Source organism: Ylistrum balloti, unplaced genomic scaffold, assembly GCF_031769215.1.
Source record: "Ylistrum balloti isolate Yb309-2 unplaced genomic scaffold, AGI_CSIRO_Ybal_v1 Utg369764, whole genome shotgun sequence".
NCBI classification, from domain to species: domain Eukaryota; kingdom Metazoa; phylum Mollusca; class Bivalvia; order Pectinida; family Pectinidae; genus Ylistrum; species Ylistrum balloti.
In genome coordinates, this window is record NW_026781961.1 from 313,873 (window position 1) to 337,842 (window position 23,970).

A 23,970-nucleotide genomic window follows, 5' to 3' on the forward strand; every position below is an offset into this window, starting at 1 on the left:
TCACTACCACTCATCATCACCATCACTCACCATCACGACCACTCATCATCACCATCACTCACCATCACTACCACTCAACATCACTCACCATCACTACCACTCAACATCACTCACCAACACTACCACTCATCATCACCATCACTCACCATCACTACCACTCACCATCACTCAACATCACTACCACTCAACATCACTCACCATCACTACCACTCAACATCACTCACCACCACTACCACTCACCATCACCATCACTCACCATCACTACCACTCACCACCACTCACCACCACTACCACTCACCATCACCATCACTCACCATCACTACCACTCATCATCACCATCACTCACCATCACTACCACTCATCATCACCACCACTCATTATCACTACCACTCAACATCACTACCACTCAACATCACCATCACTCACCATCACTACCACTCATCATCACTCACCATCACGACCACTCATCCTCACCATCACTACCACTCAACATCACTCACCATCACTACCATTCAACATCACTCACCAACACTACCACTCATCATCACCATCACTCACCATCACTACCACTCACCATCACCATCACTCACCATCACTACCACTCAACATCACTCACCATCACTATCACTCAACATCACTCACCATCACTACCACTCACCATCACCATCACTCACCATCACTACCACTCAACATCACTCACCATCACTATCACTCAACATCACTCAACATCACTACCACTCATCATCACCATCACTCACCATCACTACCACTCACCATCACCATCACTCAACATTACTACCACTCAACATCACTCACCATCACTACCACTCACCATCACCATCACTCACCATCACTACCACTCAACATCACTCACCATCACTACCACTCATCATCACCATCACTCACCATCACTACCACTCACCATCACCATCACTCAACATTACTACCACTCAACATCACTCACCATCACTACCACTCATCATCACCATCACTCACCATCACTACCACTCAACATCACTCACCATCACTACCACTCATCATCACCATCACTCACCATCACTACCACTCATCATCACCATCACTCACCATCACTACCACTCCCACTCACCATCACCATCACCATCAATCACCATCATACCACACGTTCAATCAACGCGACCTCATAAAATAGGAAATAAATATAATTGATTAAATGTTTGCCAGTAAAATAAAAAGAAAAGTATTATTGTGTGTGTCTAATATTTTTTGTATCTTTCACCGGTGCTGCGCACTCCTGAAAGATACTAAAATATTATTATTATTATATATATAATATTATATTATTAATTATTATTATTTCACAAGTGTGTCTAATATTTTAGTATCTTTCAGGAGTGCGCAGCACCGGTGAAAGATACAAAAAAATATTAGACACACTTGTGAAATATAAGACACTTTTATATATATTCTATTGTGGGTGGGGGGATCCTAAATCTATACAAGTTGCCTCAGTGGTGGCTTTCGAACCAGCAAGACCTTCTCTCGTTCCTGCTGAGTGGGTAGCCGGTTTGGAGTTGGCTGATCCAGTGTCGTTCCTTACTGAGGCGTAGCTGGTCACCCCAACACTTGCAGTGGTCAATGGGTACCACCTGCATGTCATATCACGTATGGATTGGCACTTTGAAATTTCTTGCTATATGCAGGTCCGGGCGTTTCTGTTTGATGGAACATCCGTAAAGCCGTGCACATTTTGTTCAATCAGATCATTTATTTTACGAAACGATGATTGCGTCACTAATAGTTAATCGATTTTCCCAATATAATTATTAAACGACATGAAGTATCATATCATTAAATCCCTAAGCGGATTGTGAGTGGTATGACAGTATACCATGACGTTAACCAAATACAGACATGTTTCTAGAGTCGGATGTCAATTAAACCACAGAACAAGGAAAGACAATCGGGCGGGGTTCCTGGTCAGGTCTGTGTTGACAAAAAACTAGTCCATATCAGCTGTATATATACCAAATAACAAGCCCAACACTACCTAGTATTGAAAATCACTTTAGATATCCTTATAACCCATGTATAATTAAAGTAAATGACCAGACAAACGACTGTCAATGTTAATTACAAGACTTTGTTCTATCTAACGTATAGGGTATGGCCACCGAGGTAAAATCCCGTTCGATTGAAGAAGAAATATAGATCCATTCATCGCTCGATGCTTTGGCCACCTCTTGCAATTCCTTGGTTGGTTGGTTGCCAGGTTTTCTGTCTCTGTTTCCGGCCATCGTCTCGCGGACGAACGTCAGCGTTCTGACGACGTGAGGGGCGACCTGCTCACGCTGACTGGTTGGTGGCCAGGTTTTCTGTCTCTGTGACTTCTCCTGTTTCCGACCATCGTCTCACCGACGAACGTCAGCGTTCTGACGACGTAAGGGGAGACCTGCTCACGCTGGTTGGTTGGTGGCCAGGTTTTCTGTCTCTGTGACTTCTCCTGTTTCCGACCATCGTCTCACCGACGAACGTCAGCGTTCTGACGACGTGAGGGGAGACCTGCTCACGCTGGTTGGTTGGTGGCCAGGTTTTCCGACCATCGTCTCACCGACGAACTCAGCGTGACTTGCTCTCGCTGTTGGTGGCCAGGTTTTCTGTCTCTGTGACCATCGTCTCACCGACGAACGTCAGCGTTCTGACGACGTAAGGGGAGACCTGCTCACGCTGGTTGGTTGGTGGCCAGGTTTTCTGTCTCTGTGACTTCTCCTGTTTCCGACCATCGTCTCACCGACGAACGTCAGCGTTCTGACGACGTGAGGGGAGACCTACTCACGCTGGTTGGTTGGTGGCCAGGTTTTCTGTCTCTGTGACTTCTCCTGTTTCCGACCATCGTCTCACCGACGAACGTCAGCGTTCTGACGACGTGAGGGGTGACCTGCTCTCGCTGGTTGGTGGCCAGGTTTTCTGTCTCTGTGACTTCTCCTGTTTCCGACCATCGTCTCACCGACGAACGTCAGTGTTCTGACGACGTGAGGGGTGACCTGCTCTCGCTGGTTGGTGGCGAGGTTTCCTGTCTCTGTGACTTCTCCTGTTTCCGACCATCGTCTCACCGACGAACGTCAGCGTTCTGACGACGTGAGGGGTGACCTGCTCTCGCTGGTTGGTGGCGAGGTTTCCTGTCTCTGTGACTTCTCCTGTTTCCGACCATCGTCTCACCGACGAACGTCAGCGTTCTGACGACGTGAGGGGCGACTTGCTCACGCTGGTTGGTTGGTGGCCAGGTTTTCTGTCTCTGTGACTTCTCCTGTTTCCGACCATCGTCTCACCGACGGACGTCAGCGTTCTGACGACGTGAGGGGCGACTTGCTCACGCTGGTTGGTTGGTGGCCAGGTTTTCTGTCTCTGTTTCCGACCATCGTCTCACCGACTAACGTCAGCGTTCTGACGACGTGAGGGGTGACCTGCTCTCGCTGGTTGGTGGCGAGGTTTCCTGTCTCTGTGACTCCCTCTGTTTCCGGGCATCGTCTGACCGACGGCTGATTTTTCTCAAGCTTAGCCCAGTCCAGAACCAACCCAATTTTAGACAAATCATGTGATCTCGATATCCATTATAACACCTAGTGTACACTGCTCGGTGTCAAGTTTCAAGTTTTATCATACTGCATCTAGGTACAAGTACATTGTATATGTAATTAAATCATCAAAATTCGTATATGTAATGTACAAGGTGTTAAGAATTGTAGAACCAACGTCCTTGGAAATTTATTTGTATATATTTACACTTCTCGTAGTTATTGCTAACCTTTGTTATTCTTTTTATCGTTGTACATGGATAATGATTCTTTGTCTCTCCGTCTTTCTCTCTCTGTCTCTCCGTTTCTCTCTCTCTGTCTCTCCGTGTTTCTCTCTCTGTCTCTCCATCTCTGTCTCTCTCTTTCTCTCTATCTATCTCTCCGTCTTTTTCTCTCTCTCTGTCTCTCTCTCTGTCTCTGTGTCTCTCTGTGTGTGTCTCTCCCCCTCTCTCCCTCTGTCTCTGTCTCTCTCTGTGTCTCTCTGTGTGTGTCTCTCTGTTTGTGTATGTCTCTCTTTCTCTCCCCCCCCACCACCCCCCTCTCTCTCTCTGTCTCTGTGTGTCTCTCCGTGTGTCAGTCTGTCTGTGTGAGTCTCTCTCTCCCTCCCACCCCCCCCCTCTCTCTCTCTCTATTGAATTTCAAAAGAATAAATGTTTGTAGTTTGCTTTTAGCACGTAATAGATGATGAACTTGTGTTGGTTTTGACTAAAGACTGTTTAATGATGATAGCTTTTAGGACGGCAAAGCGAATGGTTTCGTTATTTTATCTGTAAACTTTGGAATCGATAAAAGCTGCATCCTAATGAATAAAGACTGTAAAAGTCACAATAAACTTTCCATTTTCTGGTAGGTTATCGGGGATAACTACAAATGACTCGGGTAAATTTCCGTCAGTTTTTCATTTACCCGAGCTCAGTTTAGTCATATGTTAATAACCTAAATATGATATAAAATCCTGATATGAAATTTTACAGAGGCAGCATTGGAGATATACTCAATTTTTTCGCAAGTGTTATTTTTCCAAATCGGGGAACAATGCGACATCGTCATTACATACGTGAATACATGACATCGCCAGTGATTATAAGGATATGGGTGTGTTGTTAGGCTTACCTGGATTAAGGCTATAAATAGTACCGGTAAGTCAAAGATTGTCTTACTAATCGTAAGCACCAGATATATGTTTTACGTCATAATCAGTATCTGATGAAAACGTTGGTGTATTTTAGGTGGGGGTGGTGATGGAAGTGGGGGGAGGGGGGAAGGATGGGGATGGGGAGGGATACTAGATAACTGACTATACGTATGCGTTATGTTATATATATGTTACCTGGTAATAGAAGGATGCCATTGTGTTACCTAGTTAAAGAAGTATACCATTGTGTTACCTGGTTATAGAAGAATATCATTGTGTTACCTGGTTATAAAAGTATACCATTGTGTTACCTGGTTATAGAAGGATGTCATTGTGTTACCTGGTTATAGAAGTATATCATTGTGTTACCTGGTTATAGAAGGATGTCATTGTGTTACCTGGTTATAGAAGTATACCATTGTGTTACCTGGTTATTGAAGTATATCATTGTGTTACCTGGTTATTGAAGTATACTATTGTGTTACCTGGTTATAGAAGTATACCATTGTTACCTAGTTATAGAAGTATACCATTGTGTTACCTGGTTATAGAAGTATACCATTGTGTTACCTGGTTATAGAAGGATGTCATTGTGTTACCTGGTTATAGAAGTATATCATTGTGTTACCTGGTTATAGAAGGATGTCATTGTGTTACCTGGTTATAGAAGTATACCATTGTGTTACCTGGTTATTGAAGTATATCATTGTGTTACCTGGTTATTGAAGTATACTATTGTGTTACCTGGTTATAGAAGTATACTATTGTGTTACCTAGTTATAGAAGTATACCATTGTGTTACCTGGTTATAGAAGTATACCATTGTGTTACCTGGTTATAGAAGAATATCATTGTGTTACCTGGTTATAAAAGTATACCATTGTGTTACCTGGTTATAGAAGGATGTCATTGTGTTACCTGGTTATAGAAGTATATCATTGTGTTACCTGGTTATAGAAGGATGTCATTGTGTTACCTGGTTATAGAAGTATACCATTGTGTTACCTGGTTATAGAAGTATACTATTGTGTTACCTGGTTATAGAAGTATACCATTGTTACCTAGTTATAGAAGTATACCATTGTGTTACCTGGTTATAGAAGTATACCATTGTGTTACCTGGTTATAGAAGTATACCATTGTGTTACCTGGTTATCGAAGTATACCATTGTTACCTGGTTATCGAAGTATACCATTGTGTTACCTGGTTATAGAAGTATACCATTGTGTTACCAAGTTACAGAAATATATCATTGTGTTACGTGGTTATAGAAGTATATCATTGTGTCACCTGGTTATAGAAGTATACTACTGTGTAACCTGATTATAGAAGTATACCATTGTGTTACTTGGTTATAGAAGTATATTATTGTGTTACCTGGTTATAGAAGTATACCATTGTGTTACTTGGTTATAGAAGTATACTATTGTGTTACCTGATTATAGAAGTATACCATTGTGTTACCTAGTTATAGAAGGATGCCATTGTGTTACCTGGTTATAGAAGTATACCATTGTGTTACCTGGTTATAGAAGTATACCATTGAGTAACCTGGTTATAGAAGTATACCTTTGTGTTACCTGGTATATCATTGTGTTACCTGGTTATTGAAGTATATCATTGTGTACCTGGTTATAGAAGGATGCCACTGTGTTACCTGCTTATAGAAGTATACTATTGTGTTACCTGGTTATAGAAGTATACAATTGTGTTACCTGGTTATAGAAGAATATCATTGTGTTATCTGGTTATTGAAGTGGGCAAGTAGCACTGTACCTCTTTTCAAGAATATGTTACTTTCACAAAATCTTAATTTAACGAAATAAGAAAGAAGTAAAACCCGTTTCATACACATTAATTTTATTACTTCATCTGATCCGAAGGGTCATGATAACCTATAGTCGTTGTGCTTCGTCCGTCGTCGTCCACCGTGCGTGTCATACACACGTTAGTCAGTACGAATGCTGACGTACAGTCCTGTTAACTAGACGTTAATCAGTACGAACGCTGACGTACAGTCCTGTTAACTAGACGTTAGTCATTATGAATGCTGACGTACAGTCCTGTTAACTAGACGTTAGTCAGTACGAACGCTGACGTACAGTCCTGTTAACTACACGTTAGTCAGCATGAATGCTGACGTACAGTCCTGTTAACTTCACGTTAGTCAGTACGAATGCTGACGTACAGTCCTGTTAACTAGACGTTAGTCAGTACGAATGCTGACGTACAGTCCTGTTAACTTCACGTTAGTCAGTACGAATGCTGACGTATAGTCCTGTTAACTTCACGTTAGTCAGTACGAACGCTGACGTACAGTCCTGTTAACTAGACGTTAATCAGTATGAACGCTGACGTACAGTCCTGTTAACTACACGTTAGTTAGTACGAACGCTGACGTACAGTCCTGTTAACTACACGTTAGTCAGTATGAACGCTGACGTACAGTCCTGTTAACTAGACGTTAATCAGTACGAACGCTGACGTACAGTCCTGTTAACTACACGTTAGTCAGTACGAACGCTGACGTACAGTCCTGTTAACTAGACGTTAGTCAGTACGAACGCTGACGTACAGTCCTGTTAACTAGACGTTAGTCAGTATAAATGCTGACGTACAGTCCTGTTACCTAGACGTTAGTCAGTACGAATGCTGACGTACAGTCCTGTTAACTAGACGTTAGTCAGTATGAATGCTGACGTACAGTCCTGTTAACTACACGTTAGTCAGTACGAACGCTGACGTACAGACCTGTTAACTAGACGTTAGTCAGCATGAACGCTGACGTACAGTCCTGAATACTACACGTTAGTCAGTACGAATGCTGACGTACAGTCCTGTTAACTAGACGTTAGTCAGTACGAACGCTGACGTACAGTCCTGTTAACTACACGTTAGTCAGTACGAACGCTGACGTACAGTCCTGTTAACTAGACGTTAGTCAGTATGAACGCTGACGTACAGTCCTGTTAACTAGACGTTAGTCAGTATGAATGCTGACGTACAGTCCTGTTAACTACACGTTAGTCAGTACGAATGCTGACGTACAGTCCTGTTAACTTCACGTTAGTCAGTACGAATGCTGACGTACAGTCCTGTTAACTACACGTTAGTCAGCATGAATGCTGACGTACAGTCCTGTTAACTAGATGTTAATCAGTATGAACGCTGACGTAGTCTTGTTAACTAGACGTTAGTCAGCATGAATGCTGACGTACAGTCCTGAATACTACACGTTAGTCAGTACGAACGCTGACGTACAGTCCTGTTAACTAGACGTTAGTCAGTACGAACAATGAATGTTGTGTTCACGAATCTCTAGCACTTGATGACGTGTTGTACATGTACTGTAGGTAATTCTTATAAAGACATCATACTTAATATGCAGATTCATGCAAATTAATCGAGTTCACACAGGTATCTTCATGTTAATTTATCATTTAGTGATCAAAACGGAAAACATGCCGGATGTGAGTGCTTCCGTCAAAACCACAAAAATTTACTGATAGAAAGGCCAAGGACGCGCGAGAAAATAGTGATACAAAGCTATCGTCTATGTTGTATGTATCGCCTATATGCTGTCTGTATCACCTATGTACTGTCTGTATCGCCTTTATACTGTCTGTATCGCCTATATACTGTCTGTATCGCCTAACACAGGACCCAGGAGTCCTCGTTCTGACAGATAACATAGCACCAAGCAGTTCTCGTTCTGTCAGTTAACACAGGACCTAGCAGTTCTCGTTCTGTCAGTTAACACAGGACCTTGCAGTTCTCGTTCTGTCAGTTAACACAGGACCTAGCAGTTCTCGTTCTGTCAGTTAACACAGCACCAAGCAGTCCTCGTTCTGTCAGTTAACACAGGACCCAGCAGTCCTCGTTCTGTCAGTTAACACAGGACCCAGGAGTCCTCGTTCTGTCAGATAACATAGCACCAAGCAGTTCTCGTTCTGTCAGTTAACACAGGACCTAGCAGTTCTCGTTCTGCCAGTTAACACAGGACCTTGCAGTTCTCGTTCTGTCAGTTAACACAGGACCTAGCAGTTCTCGTTCTGTCAGTTAACACAGCACCAAGCAGTCCTCGTTATGTCAGTTAACACAGGACCCAGCAGTCCTCGTTCTGTCAGATAACACAGCACCAAGCAGTTCTCATTCTGTCAATAGTCAGAGAAATTAAATATGTCATCCATCGCCGAGTTTCGTATCTCGTGGGCTTTGATCATGTCCATCAGCTGGTCAATGCGTGTGATCACCTCTTCAAGCACTCTAAGGTCGCGGTTAGGTTTATCGTTCAAGTCATCATCATCATCATCTTTTGTTTGACGACCAAAATAGGCTTTGTGAAGTTTAACCAACCACCGACATTCATCCCGAATACTGTTACCACAAATACACTCCAGATCGGAAACAATACTTTCGGCGCGATCGAAGTCGTGTAACAGTTTGAAATGTTGTATCCGGAAGTGAAGCAATGCTTCCTTGTGAGTGACTTTAACTGTTCCGGCCTTCCGACGGATGAGCGCAGCCATGATGTCATCAACTATGGGCAGGTCTGTATCACAGTATGTAAGGTAGCCAGTGCTATCCTTCATGATATCGTCCCAATCTTCTGGGGTGGAGTCATAAAAACGGTTGCTTTCCTCAAATGATTCACTGGCTTCTAGAGCCAGGGAGAAGATATGATCAGCATTGTCATGCTCCATTTTCAATTTTTCTTTCACCTTTCCAAACATTTCGTTGGCTTTGTCGTCCATACCAACCTTTGCATATCTTTTGGCCAAATTAATTCGCTCAATGAAATAATAATCTAAATTTCTTATTTCTTCAGGAAATGTATCAGACTCTGGGTCTAATTGGAAATCGCCCTCCCCAGCAATTGAGGTGGATTTCGGTGATTCGTCGTTCATTGGTGTCCAAGACGATGTTGTTTCCTCCCTCACGTGACGATCACGATCATAAATCACCTCAATATGTCCGTCCTGGTCAGTATCTACACTGCTGTCTCTTTCTACAGGACCATCCCTAGACGCCGTGTCGACCGGACTATCAGACATGTCTTCACTAAGCTCTAACGTAGATGATTGGGGTATATCCTCTTCGTCCTCGATATTGTTTGGTCCCTGTGTGTTAATCTCAGTTACAACAGCCTCATCAATGTTGGTTCCAACCGGATGTTCACGTTCGTCCCTGCCATATTTGGGTGTGTATTCTTGCACGTCATCACACACGCCATTGGGAAGAAGGTACGCGGACAGAAAAGAGATAAGTTTACTGACTTCATCCGATTCTCCCAGACGCATGAAGAAATTGAGGCTGTCTAGGTACACAGATGTGTCTGGTACAAGCGTGTCCATGGCACGTCGGTACATTTCTCTCGTATTGGCTACAGCTGTAGAATTTTGGTCAGGGGTAAGAAAGGCCCTGATGAAAAGCACTCGCCCGTATAAGAGGAGGTAATACGATCGGCGTTTGTCTACAACACTTTGGAATCCCTGTTTATCTGTACCTAGATACTGTTCAAGTAACTGCAGGCTAACCAGAGCAGAATCTGTATCCCCTGACAAGTAACCACATACGGCGGCAGTCAGGTGTAAGTCCATCAGCTTCTCTTCAGACAATTCTAACTTTACTCTATGGCTGAACTTCACTGCGTCTTGGACATACTTATACGCCAATGGTAAATTTCTATTGTGAAGATGTCCCTTAGCTAGGGCAACAAGTGTATCGACAAAGATCACCTTGCTCCGAGGTCCCGACGACTTCATCTCGTTTACCAGGGGAGCGAACACACGCTGACGGATACCTTGGCATAACGACAAATGCCTGCTCTGTTTGAGTATTGTGTCGAGAGGATTGATCCGGAGTTCATACAAAGGTATCAGAACTGTCTCTATGTGCTCATTTATTGGTCGTCTTCGGCCATTCACTTCGACGAAATCTTGCTCAAATTTCGATAGAAGATTCATGATCGGTAGGAAATAATGAGACAGTCTGTGTTCGCAAATACAGGTTATGTACTGGTCAACAACAGTGAAAAGCTGAGATGCAAGGTCCTTGCTTCTCCAACGTTCCCCTGGTGTATTCTCGATCAGTCGATACACCAAGTTCAGCATATGATAGGAACCTCCTATATCAAAGGCTTTTAGTAAATGAACAAGCTCGCGCTGAACACGTGTGAATGAACGTGATAACATCATTTCTGCGCGCGAGAAGGATATCCGCCATTGAAAGTCCTCCATGTCACTTCCATAGTGACCTATCGGTACTATCATACACCCTACATCGTTCTGGATTTCTCGTTTCATCGCTTCACTCGGCCACCCATATTTGTTATCACGTGATAGCCATTCACGTGCTTGCGCGGGCCACCCTGGATACGGCAAAGCGATCACGATATCCGTGTGTAGAGTGGTAGTCATTGGACCTCTTCTGTCTGTGAGAAAAGCCGTCACAGCAGGTCCTAGAGTTTGAACGAAGGACAAGACTGGGCCGTAACCAGAATCGTCAAATAAGTTCTGTAGAAAAGACGTTCCTGTGTATCGTTGTTTGATCAAACTTTTGGCGTCATGCCAATATTCGAATCGTGCATTCATGATTGCAGAACTAGAAACGTATCGCTGTTGTAAAGAGACTTGTGAAATAGAGCGTGGGCGACATTTCCTGAGAAGAACATACCCAGCCTGATCCGAAGGTTCTACGTTTAGGTAGGACGTGTCTTCCCCACACGTCACATTTATCCGGTTGTCACTCGGACAGAAATCATTGTTGCGCTCCTTCACAGGCTCTTGACCACTGAAGAACTCAGTGTTTTCAGCTTTGTCGTATTCACATTGTGTTTTTATATCATATTTCTTTAGAATGGTCACAATGTCGAAATCGCGTAATTCGGTAAGTCGATTTGAATTCAGAAAGAATCCATGAGCACAACTCCCGCCAAGGTAGACACTTGATCTTCCAACATCGTAAAGTTTTAGTGGGTAGCGTGTTAATAACAAGTCAGAAATCTGTAGCAAGAAGTGTTGTAGTTCGAACCCGTAGTATAACAAAAAGACCACAGCGGAAAGTGGAACACCTGACAAAGTATCTACAGAGTTATCCGACATCACCCAGTCAACTGTTTCCTCATCCATCCTGACAGAGGATGCTGGACATGCGTTGAAGGAATACTTCTACGTCATATCCGCTCCTTGATAGCTGTTAATATCTGAAACAAAACAAAATGTGTAAACAGATTTCGATAGTTTTAAACATACCAGTTTCAATAAAATTGAAGAAAACATTTTGATATTCAGGATGAAAACTGCTCTTCTAATACAAACGACCAATATCCATGAGTTACTATGTATACGGAAAGTGTCCCAGTTACACTCAATTAGGTGATATGTGCGTCTGGACTTCATTGGGCGAGAAATCTGATACATATGGCATATCGAAGTCTACCCGTTAGTTTGGTCTTTGGGAGATTGAAAACGTGAAACAGAAGAAAAATAGTTCTTATCACACAACCAGTAGATGATCAGTGTGACGTTTCGATGACTACACTGTCACCTTCATCTTATAATACACGGCCACCTTCATCTTATAATACACGGTCACCTTCATCTTATAACGCAACCAGTAGAAGATTAGAGTGTGACGTTTCGATGACTACACGGTCACCTTCATCTTATAACACAACCAGTAGAAGATTAGAGTGTGACGTTTTGATGACTACACGGTCACCTTCATCTTATAACACAACCAGTAGAAGATTAGAGTGTGACGATGACTACACGGTCACCTTCATCTTATAATACACGGTCACCTTCATCTTATAATACACGGTCACCTTCATCTTATAATACACGGTCACCTTCATCTTATAATACACGGTCACCTTCATCTTATAACACAACCAGTAGAAGATTAGAGTGTGACGTTTCGATGACTACACTGTAACTTTCATTTTATAACACAACCAGTAGAAAATTAGAGTGTGACGTTCCGATGACTGCACGGTCACTTTCATCTCATAACACAACCAGTAGAAGGTTAGTGTGTGATATTTCAATGACTACACGGTCACCTTCATCTTATAACACAACCAGTAGAAGAGTAAAAGATCAGTGTGACGTTTCGATGACTACACGGTCACTTTCACCTTTGTCGGATGAAGGTGACCGGTTAGTCTTCGTAACAAATGATACTACTTCCTTAATAAGTGTAAACCGTTTTGGGCAATTGTCTTGAACGGTTGGAGGGCATCGGACCAGGAAAAAAAGTGAAATTTGTGCTGAGGGTTACCGGTCTCCATGGTAACAGAAAATGTATGAATAAAGTCTTTGACAACATATCTAGACTATAACAAGAGGCCCAGGGGCCTTAACGGTCATCTGACTATAAAAACTTTCAGCAAGGAGAAGATTTATTATTTCTGTTTTGAATGAAATCTTACTAAGAAGCTGTTTCCCATGATGTAGATGGTAGTTTTGGTGAGGAGTAGGTAACTGTAACAAGTGTTACCTATTTTTGACAGTAAAGTTGGAGCTCAATTCCACTGGTGAAATTTGAGAAGTTTGAAGTAGGTGTTGCACAGGAAAAGCATGATTGCACAATCATGTTACAAAATGGCATCCCTGGCGATCATGTCACAGTTTTGACAAGATTGAAAATAAACAACACTTTGTTGACTAGCTTTCCTTAACATTCCCACCATTTTTTAACTCAATGGCACCATTGGAAATGGAGAAGTTTAAGATATGTTTATCAAGATGGCGGCCATCTTAGATTTCAGACAAACCCGGAAAGTATGACCACTTGGTCAGGACCACCTCAGGATCATTCCAGGCATGTGTGAGCTCAATCCCACTGGTGGAAATTGTGAAGAAGTTTGAGATGTCAAAAGTTTACGCACGGCGCGGACGACGACGAACGAAGCTCGATGGCTATAGAGCGTCATGACCCTTCGGGTCAGATGACCTGGAAATTGATTTAAAACATCGTCAAGATAAATTTTCCAGAGTTACACATATATTGCAGAGAGGGCTATCTATTATGTTTGCTTTAAATAAGAAATTATTTTGTAGTCAAAATATGATGAAAGACAATATATAGTTTGAGTCGGATTTGTAAAGGCGGTGCTCACATGTTTAACCAGTTTTCATTATTAAAATCAGAATGCTCTCACCCACCGTTTTCTTTTCTCTTTGCTATTGAGATTTTTCGTTCTGTTTAACAAATCATGAAAGACTTTAGAACCTTCAGTTTTTTAAGCAATGTTGACTCGTCTTGGTAGCAAAAAGAGGATAAAGTTGTTAATACTGTTGAGACTATTCTATTATACATTCTAATTCAGAAAATCAATATAAATATTAAATACATATATCTAAATGAGTTTGTCATGACAAATTCTTATTTAAGTCGCCAAAATTACATAAACTGCCCTTTTCCGGTAAAAAAAAAAAGAAAAAAAAAACTTGATCATAATGAATTTCAAACATTTGTCGAAAGTACAACCGCATCTTGCAGTTTTGATATAGTTAGGAGACGGGGCTGGTCTTTCGCCAAATCGGGACCTTTCGGCTGCTTCCGTGTAAGACACGATGCAATTCTCGGAAAGTGACGAAAGTTCCCAAAACTTAAAATTCTAGGTCACCTGAAAGATGTAGATCTATATAAAAGACTATACCATTTTAATATTTTGTGATAATATACCCATTTTAGATTGTTAGCGTTTGTCTTTTACCTTTCATTTTGTTTAATGAAATTTCCTTTTGGATCGCTGTGTGTTTTTACCGGTTGATGGCCCTAATGACCTGTTATGTGTTGACGGGCCGTTAAGAATGTAATAATAATAGCAATAATAAAACGGAAATCAAGTACATAGGAGAACAAACGTGCTCTAATCTTGAATGGTTAAAATTTTCAACCAGATATTTGTCATTTGCTTTTCTAACTATTAACGTGTATGTTTGTTAAATTAGTTTGAATTATTTAAGACGTTTTGTGTGATTTCCTTTCAACATGAAAGCCTAAAAAGATATTTTGTCTGTCAAAATAATTTTTAATCCATTCAACGGGTCGGCAGTTTTCATTGCGTGCTGCGGTAAGTGTAGTGTGGGTAATGAAGTTCCAGCCACACTTCCGTTTAAAGTTGATCGTATGGGCAGAATTATCACGTGCAATATCATAAAGCCATAGATTGCTCCTATCAACAAAGGTTCCTTAACATAAAATGTTTTTCTGAGATATAACAGTAGCGGTTCTTTTCTGTGATATGTTCGTGTATGAACAAGATGACAGTGTCTCACAAATACTGATGGTTAAGGTTTGTTTCTTTGTCAGGATTTGCAGCATTAGACAGAGGTAACTCTGGCGGAACATGTGACACCACACAAACTTAAAGCTGTACACTCTAGCGTGAACATGTGACACCACACAGACTTAAAGCTGTACACTCTAGCCTGAACATGTGACACCACACACACTTAAAGCTGTACACTCTAGCCAGAACATGTGACACCACACAGACTTAAAGCTGTACACTCTAGCCTGAACATGTGACACCACACACACTTAAAGCTGTACACTCTAGCCAGAACATGTGACATAACACAGACTTAAAGCTGTACACTCTAGCCAGAACATGTGACACCACACAGACTTAAAGCTGTACACTCTAGCCTGACCATGTGACACCACACAGACTTAAAGCTGTACACTCTAGCCTGAACATGTGACACCACACACACTTAAAGCTGTACACTCTAGCCAGAACATGTGACACCACACAGACTTAAAGCTGTATGTGACACCACACAGACTTAAATCTGTACACTCTAGCCTGAACATGTGACACCACACACACTTAAAGCTGTACACTCTAGCCAGAACATGTGACATAACACAGACTTAAAGCTGTACACTCTAGCCAGAACATGTGACACCACACAGACTTAAATGTGACACCACACAGACTTAAAGCTGTACACTCTAGCCAGGACATTTGACACCACACAGACTTAAAGCTGTACACTCTAGCCAGAACATGTGACACCACACAGACTTAAAGCTGTACACTCTAGCCAGGACATTTGACACCACACAGACTTAAAGCTGTACACTCTAGCCAGAACATGTGACACCACACACACTTAAAGCTGTACACTCTAGCCAGAACATGTGACACCACACAGACTTAAAGCTGTACACTCTAGCCTGACCATGTGACACCACACAGACTTAAAGCTGTACACTCTAGCCAGAACATGTGACACCACACAGACTTAAAGCTGTCACACTCTAGCCAGAACATGTGACACCACACACACTTAAAGCTGTACACTCTAGCCAGAACATGTGACACCACACAGACTTAAAGCTGTACACTCTAGCCAGAACATGTGACACCACACACACTTAAAGCTGTACACTCTAGCCAGAACATGTGACACCACACACACTTAAAGCTGTACACTCTAGCCTGAACATGTGACACCACACAGACTTAAAGCTGTACACTCTAGCCTGAACATGTGACACCACACAGACTTAAAGCTGTACACTCTAGCCAGAACATGTGACACCACACACACTTAAAGCTGTACACTCTAGCCTGACCATGTGACACCACACAGACTTAAAGCTGTACACTCTAGCCTGAACATGTGACACCACACAGACTTAAAGCTGTACACTCTAGCCTGACCATGTGACACCACACACACTTAAAGATGACCACTCTAGCCAGAACATGTGACACCACACAGACGTAAAGCTGTACACTCTAGCCTGACCATGTGACACCACACACACTTAAAGATGACCACTCTAGCCAGAACATGTGACACCACACAGACGTAAAGCTGTACATTCTAGCCAGGACATTTGACACCACACAGACTCAAAGCTGTACACTCTAGCCAGAACATGTGACACCACACACACTTAAAGCTGTACACTCTAGCCAGAACATGTGACACCACACAGACTTAAAGCTGTACACTCTAGCCAGAACATGTGACACCACACACACTTAAAGATGACCACTCTAGTCTGAACATGTGACACCACACAGAACATGTGACACCACACAGACTTAAAGCTGTACACTCTAGCCAGAACATGTGACACCACACAGACTTAAAGCTGTACACTCTTACCTGACCATGTGACACCACACACACTTAAAGATGACCACTCTAGTCTGAACATGTGACACCACACAGACTTAAAGCTGTACACTCTAGCCAGAACATGTGACACCACACAGACTTAAAGCTGTACACTCTAGCCTGACCATGTGACACCACACACACTTAAAGCTGTACACTCTAGCCTGACCATGTGACACCACACAGACTTAAAACTGTACACTCTAGCCTGACCATGTGACACCACACACACTTAAAGCTGTACACTTTAACCTGACCATGTGACACCACACACACTTAAAGCTGTACATTCCAGTCTGAACATGTGACACCACACACACTTAAAGCTGTACACTCTAGCCAGAACATGTGACACCACACACACTTAAAGCTGTACACTCTAGCCTGAACATGTGACACCACACACACTTAAAGCTGTACACTCTAGTCTGAACATGTGACACCACACACACTTAAAGCTGTACACTCTAGCCAGAACATGTGACACCACACAGACTTAAAGCTGTACACTCTAGTGACACCACACAGAACATGTGACACCACACACACTTAAAGCTGTACACTCTAGCCAGAACATGTGACACCACACAGACTTAAAGCTGTACACTCTAGCCAGAACATGTGACACCACACACACTTAAAGATGACCACTCTAGCCAGAACATGTGACACCACACAGACTTAAAGCTGTACATTCCAGTCTGAACATGTGACACCACACAGACTTAAAGCTGTACACTCTAGTCTGAACATGTGACACCACACAGACTTAAAGCTGTACACTCTAGCCAGAACATGTGACACCACACACACTTAAAGATGACCACTCTAGTCTGACCATGTGACACCAAACACACTTAAAGCTGTACACTCTAGCCAGAACATGTGACACCACACACACTTAAAGCTGTACACTCTAGCCAGAACATGTGACACCACACACACTTAAAGCTGACACCACACACACTCTGTACACTCTAGCCAGTCTGAACATGTGACACCACACACACTTAAAGCTGTACACTCTAGCCTGAACATGTGACACCACACACACTTAAAGCTGTACACTCTAGCCAGAACATGTGACACCACACAGACTTAAAGCTGTACACTCTAGCCTGAACATGTGACACCACACAGACTTAAAGCTGTACACTCTAGCCTGAACATGTGACACCACACACACTTAAAGCTGTACACTCTAGCCAGAACATGTGACACCACACAGACTTAAAGCTGTACACTCTAGCCAGAACATGTGACACCACACAGACTTAAAGCTGTACACTCTAGTCTGAACATGTGACACCACACAGACTTTACGCTGTACACTGACACCACACACACTTAAAGCTGTCACACTCTAGCCTGAACATGTGACACCACACACACTTAAAGCTGTCACACTCTACCCTGAACATGTGACCACAGGTATGCAGGGTGAGTTTGACCATTCTCCTTTTGCGATATCTAAGCTGTTCTATATTTATGCGGTTACCTAGGCCGATAAGCGCCAACCAATCACTTCCGTGCTTTTCAATATTGACGCATACGGTATCCGATTGCTCCAATTTGAAGACATGTAAACGAGAGTTAAAATTGTCAGAGATTCTACTTTCAATACACATGCGCATTAGCAGTCCTGTCATACTATGGTAATACTCCAACAACGTTATGGGTTTTACACGGCGAGAAACTTATAACAGGCAGTCGGCACAATAATGTCAGATAATAAAACAGGCTCTTATGTTATAGAAATAACAATAGTAAGCACTATAGATGTTGATCGAACTCGACGTAAAATCACAATCATTGTTCGAGTAAACATCAAGCTCTTGACGGATATATAGCAAAGCATTGTATACAAGTGTTGTTACTAAACCTAGCCCAGAGTTTTCACTAGGTATTTGCAGACTTTCTGATCTGCTGCGCCGTTGACATCTATATAATGTATGTTAGAAAGAATCCTACCTGTTGGTAAACATGACATGGAGGACCTCGATGACCTTATAGTCGACCGGAAAGAGAATCACTAATAGTGCCAGTACACACATACACACATGCGTAATAAGATGTATACGTGTCTATAAATAAATACACTCGCGTTGTCATTCGACCAGAACGATGTAGAAGATGACTGCGTTAACATTGAACAAATAGCTTAACCTACCAGCTGATCACAAAAGGTGTCGGGTTGGAATTTGGGGGTAGGAGAGGAGATTGGGAATAAAAACAGACTACCAGAATGTCTGTGTCAGCTTCTAATTATTGAGTAAGGATGTAAACATATCATCTTTCACAAGTACATTTGAATGAAATGAAATTCGAGTACATTTATCCTCAATGACGAATGACACCAAGGACGTACAAATCTCCGCGATGAGACGTCTAAAAAATCTCCACATTCATGACGTCAGCGGACAGATGGGTGCGGCAACTATTGATATTATTACATACACTAACAAGGTTTGTTAGCCATTGAAAGTAATATGTCTTTCTGTTGATGTTCTAGTTGTCATACTTTACATCATTGTATCGTGTTGTTGTACTAGTTGTCATACTGTACATCATCGTGTTGATGTACTAGTTGTCATACTGTACATCATTGTATCGTGTTGATGTACTAGTTGTCATACTGTACATCATTGTATCGTGTTGATGTTCTAGTTGTCATACTGTACATCATTGTATCGTGTTGATGTACTAGTTGTCATACTGTACATCATTGTATCGTGTTGATGTTCTAGTTGTCATACTTTACATCATTGTATCGTGTTGATGTTCTAGTTGTCATACTGTACATCATTGTATCGTGTTGTTGTTCTAGTTGTCATACTTTACATCATTGTATCGTGTTGATGTTCTAGTTGTCATACTGTACATCATTGTATCGTGTTGATGTTCTAGTTGTCATACTTTACGTCATTGTATCGTGTTGATGTTCTAGTTGTCATGCTGTACATCATTGTATCGTGTTGATGTTCTAGTTGTCATACTTCACATCATCGTGTTGATGTACTAGTTGTCATACTGTACATCATTGTATCGTGTTGATGTTCTAGTTGTCATGCTGTACATCATTGTATCGTGTTGATGTTCTAGTTATACTGTACATCATTGTATCGTGTTGATGTTCTAGTTGTCATACTTTACGTCATTGTATCGTGTTGATGTTCTAGTTGTCATACTGTACATCATTGTATCGTGTTGATGTACTAGTTGTCATACTTCACATCATCGTGTTGATGTACTAGTTGTCATACTTTACATCATTGTATCGTGTTGATGTTCTAGTTGTCATACTTTACATCATTGTATCGTGTTGATGTTCTAGTTGTCATACTTTACATCATTGTATCGTGTTGATGTTCTAGTTGTTATACTGTACATCATTGTATCGTGTTGATGTTCTAGTTGTCATACTTTACATCATTGTATCGTGTTGTTGTTCTAGTTGTCATACTTTACATCATTGTATCGTGTTGATGTTCTAGTTGTCATACTTTACATCATTGTATCGTGTTGATGTTCTAGTTGTTATACTGTACATCATTGTATCGTGTTGATGTTCTAGTTGTCATACTTTACATCATTGTATCGTGTTGTTGTTCTAGTTGTCATACTTTACATCATTGTATCGTGTTGATGTTCTAGTTGTCATACTTTACATCATTGTATCGTGTTGATGTTCTAGTTGTTATACTGTACATCATTGTATCGTGTTGATGTTCTAGTTGTCATACTGTACATCATTGTATCGTGTTGATGTTCTAGTTGTCATACTGTACATCATTGTATCGTGTTGATGTTTTAGTTGTCATACTTCACATCATCGTGTTGATGTACTAGTTGTCATACTGTACATCATTGTATCGTGTTGATGTTCTAGTTGTCATGCTGTACATCATTGTATCGTGTTGATGTTCTAGTTGTCATACTGTACATCATTGTATCGTGTTGATGTTTTAGTTGTCATACTGTACATCATTGTATCGTGTTGATGTTCTAGTTGTCATACTGTACATCATAATGTTGTTGTACTAGTTGTCATACTGTACATCATTGTATCGTGTTGATGTTCTAGTTGTCATACTTTACATCATTGTATCGTGTTGATGTTCTAGTTGTCATACTTTACATCATTGTATCGTGTTGATGTTCTAGTTGTCATACTGTACATCATCATGTTGTTGTACTAGTTGTCATACTTTACATCATCATGTTGTTGTACTAGTTGTCATACTGTACATCATTGTATCGTGTTGATGTTCTAGTTGTCATACTGTACATCATAATGTTGTTGTACTAGTTGTCATACTGTGCATCATAATGTTGTTGTACTAGTTGTCATACTGTACATCATTGTATCGTGTTGATGTTCTAGTTGTCATACTGTACATCATTGTATCGTGTTGATGTTCTAGTTGTCATACTTTACATCATTGTATCATGTTGATGTTCTAGTTGTCATACTTTACATCATCATGTTGTTGTACTAGTTGTCATACTTTACATCATCATGTTGTTGTACTAGTTGTCATACTGTACATCATTGTATCGTGTTGATGTTCTAGTTGTCATACTTTACATCATTGTATCGTGTTGATGTTCTAGTTGTCATACTGTACATCATTGTATCGTGTTGATGTTCTAGTTGTCATACTGTACATCATTGTATCGTGTTGATGTTCTAGTTGTCATACTTTACATCATTGTATCGTGTTGTTGTTCTAGTTGTCATACTTTACATCATTGTATCGTGTTGATGTTCTAGTTGTCATACTGTACATCATCATGTTGATGTTCTAGTTGTCATACTTTACATCATTGTATCGTGTTGTTGTTCTAGTTGTCATACTTTACATCATTGTATCGTGTTGATGTTCTAGTTGTCATACTGTACATCATAATGTTGTTGTACTAGTTGTCATACTGTACATCATAATGTTGTTGTACTAGTTGTCATACTTTACATCATTGTATCGTGTTGATGTTCTAGTTGTCATACTGTACATCATTGTATCGTGTTGATGTTCTAGTTGTCATACTTTACATCATTGTATCGTGTTGATGTTCTAGTTGTCATGCTGTACATCATTGTATCGTGTTGATGTTCTAGTTGTCATGCTGTACATCATTGTATCGTGTTGATGTTCTAGTTGCCATACTGTACATCATTATATCGTGTTGATGTTCTAGTTGTCATACTGTACATCATTGTATCGTGTTGATGTTCTAGTTGCCATACTGTACATCATTGTATCGTGTTGATGTTCTAGTTGTCATACTTTACATCATTGTATCGTGTTGTTGTACTAGTTATCATACTGTACATCATCATGTTGTTGTACTAGTTGTCATACTTCACATCATCGTGTTGATGTACTAGTTGTCATGCTGTACATCATTGTATCGTGTTGATGTTCTAGTTGTCATACTGTACATCATTGTATCGTGTTGATGTACTAGTTGTCATACTGTACATCATTATATCGTGTTGTTGTACTAGTTATCATACTGTACATCATCATGTTGTTGTACTAGTTGTCATACTGTACATCATCGTGTTGATGTACTAGTTGTCATGCTGTACATCATCGTGTTGATGTACTAGTTGTCATACTGTACATCATTATATCATGTTGTTGTACTAGTTATCATACTGTACATCATCATGTTGTTGTACTAGTTGTCATACTGTACATCATCGTGTTGATGTACTCGTTGTCATGCTGTACATCATCGTGTTGATGTACTAGTTGTCATGCTGTACATCATCGTGTTGATGTACTAGTTGTCATACTGTACATCATAATGTTGATATACTAGTTGTCATCTAATCTGCAAAAAAGTTCATTTACAAGGGTAGGAAAACTTAGTGAACAATCTTGTGATTTAGTACAATATACGTTATAAAATCTGATCGGTTTTAATCACACATAACATGTATCGTGTCGGTTCAATAAAAGGGTGTGGTCCGTACACCTCTTGCACGTCAATGACGGATCAGACAACGACAGTGTTTCAACAACAACTTGCCGCGGGCCTAAATCACAAAGAATACGGTGATATCAATAGGTTTAATTGGTGCATGAAGATGTTTACAATGCCAATATTGAGAACTGCGCAATACAAACAAAAACTAACCACTCTCTTAACCTCCTGTAAATAGAAAAGTGAAAATCATTAAGTATTGGTTAAAACTTAAAGTAACAAAAAATTGTATATTGGCCTCGTGTTTAGAGCAACGAATGATGATGAATGATGAATGGTTAGATAATATAAAACATGAACTAGATAAACTTGGTTTAACTTACATTTGGAACAGCGAATCTATAAATAACAATAAGTATAACACTATTGAACAAAGACTTAAAGATTGTTATGTACAGGAACTGAGAGAAAGAATTGATAACTCTAGAGGTTGTTTATACAAACATATGGTTGATCATTTCTGCATGCAATATTACATTTTTAACCTATTGACGATGTGTACAAAAAGTGTATAACTAGAATCAGGTTGTCTTTACATCAGCTAAAAATTGAATATGTTGAATATGGTCGTTTTCATAACACTGAAAGAAGTAGAAGAATGTGTGAATGTTGCCAGAATGATGAAATTGAAGATGAGTTCCATTTTATTTTACAGTGTCCAGTTTATTCTGAAATCAGAAAAAATATGTAAAAAAGTATTATTATAAGTCACCAAGCATTTTAAAGTTAATTAATAAGTACAACTATTAAGTGTAGAAAATGTAAAGCAATTGACTAACTTAGGAAAATATATACATTCTGCGCTGGAAAAGAGAAAAGAACTACTAAACTAGTTCATACAGTATATTATTATATTATATATGGATACATCCGATATATTTTTGTTTTCTGTATACTTTGTACATGTACGTGGGTCACTCTATATAGAACCGTACTGTTGTATAAACTCACTCTGTATAGAACCGTACTGTTGTATAAACTCACTCTATATAGAACCGTACTGTTGTATAAACTCACTCTATATAGAACCGTACTGTTGTATAAACTCACTCTATATAGAACCTTACTGTTGTATAAACTCACTCTATATAGAAATGTACTGTTGTATAAACTCGCTCTATATAGAACCGTACT

At 40.6% G+C, this 23,970-nt stretch overlaps 1 protein-coding gene across 1 annotated transcript; it reads right to left on the reverse strand.

Annotated features, from left to right (window-relative positions):
• Positions 1-6,533: 6,533 nt before the first annotated feature.
• Positions 6,534-18,893, reverse strand: LOC132543730 (uncharacterized). Its single transcript, XM_060207252.1, has 2 exons — positions 18,814-18,893; positions 6,534-11,894 (listed from the first exon to the last, which is right to left on the reverse strand). The coding sequence occupies exon 2, from the start codon at positions 11,818-11,820 to the stop codon at positions 8,848-8,850; it is 2,973 nt and encodes a 990-aa protein (XP_060063235.1). The 5' UTR covers positions 11,821-11,894; positions 18,814-18,893; the 3' UTR covers positions 6,534-8,847.
• Between the last annotated feature and the right edge of the window lie 5,077 nt (positions 18,894-23,970).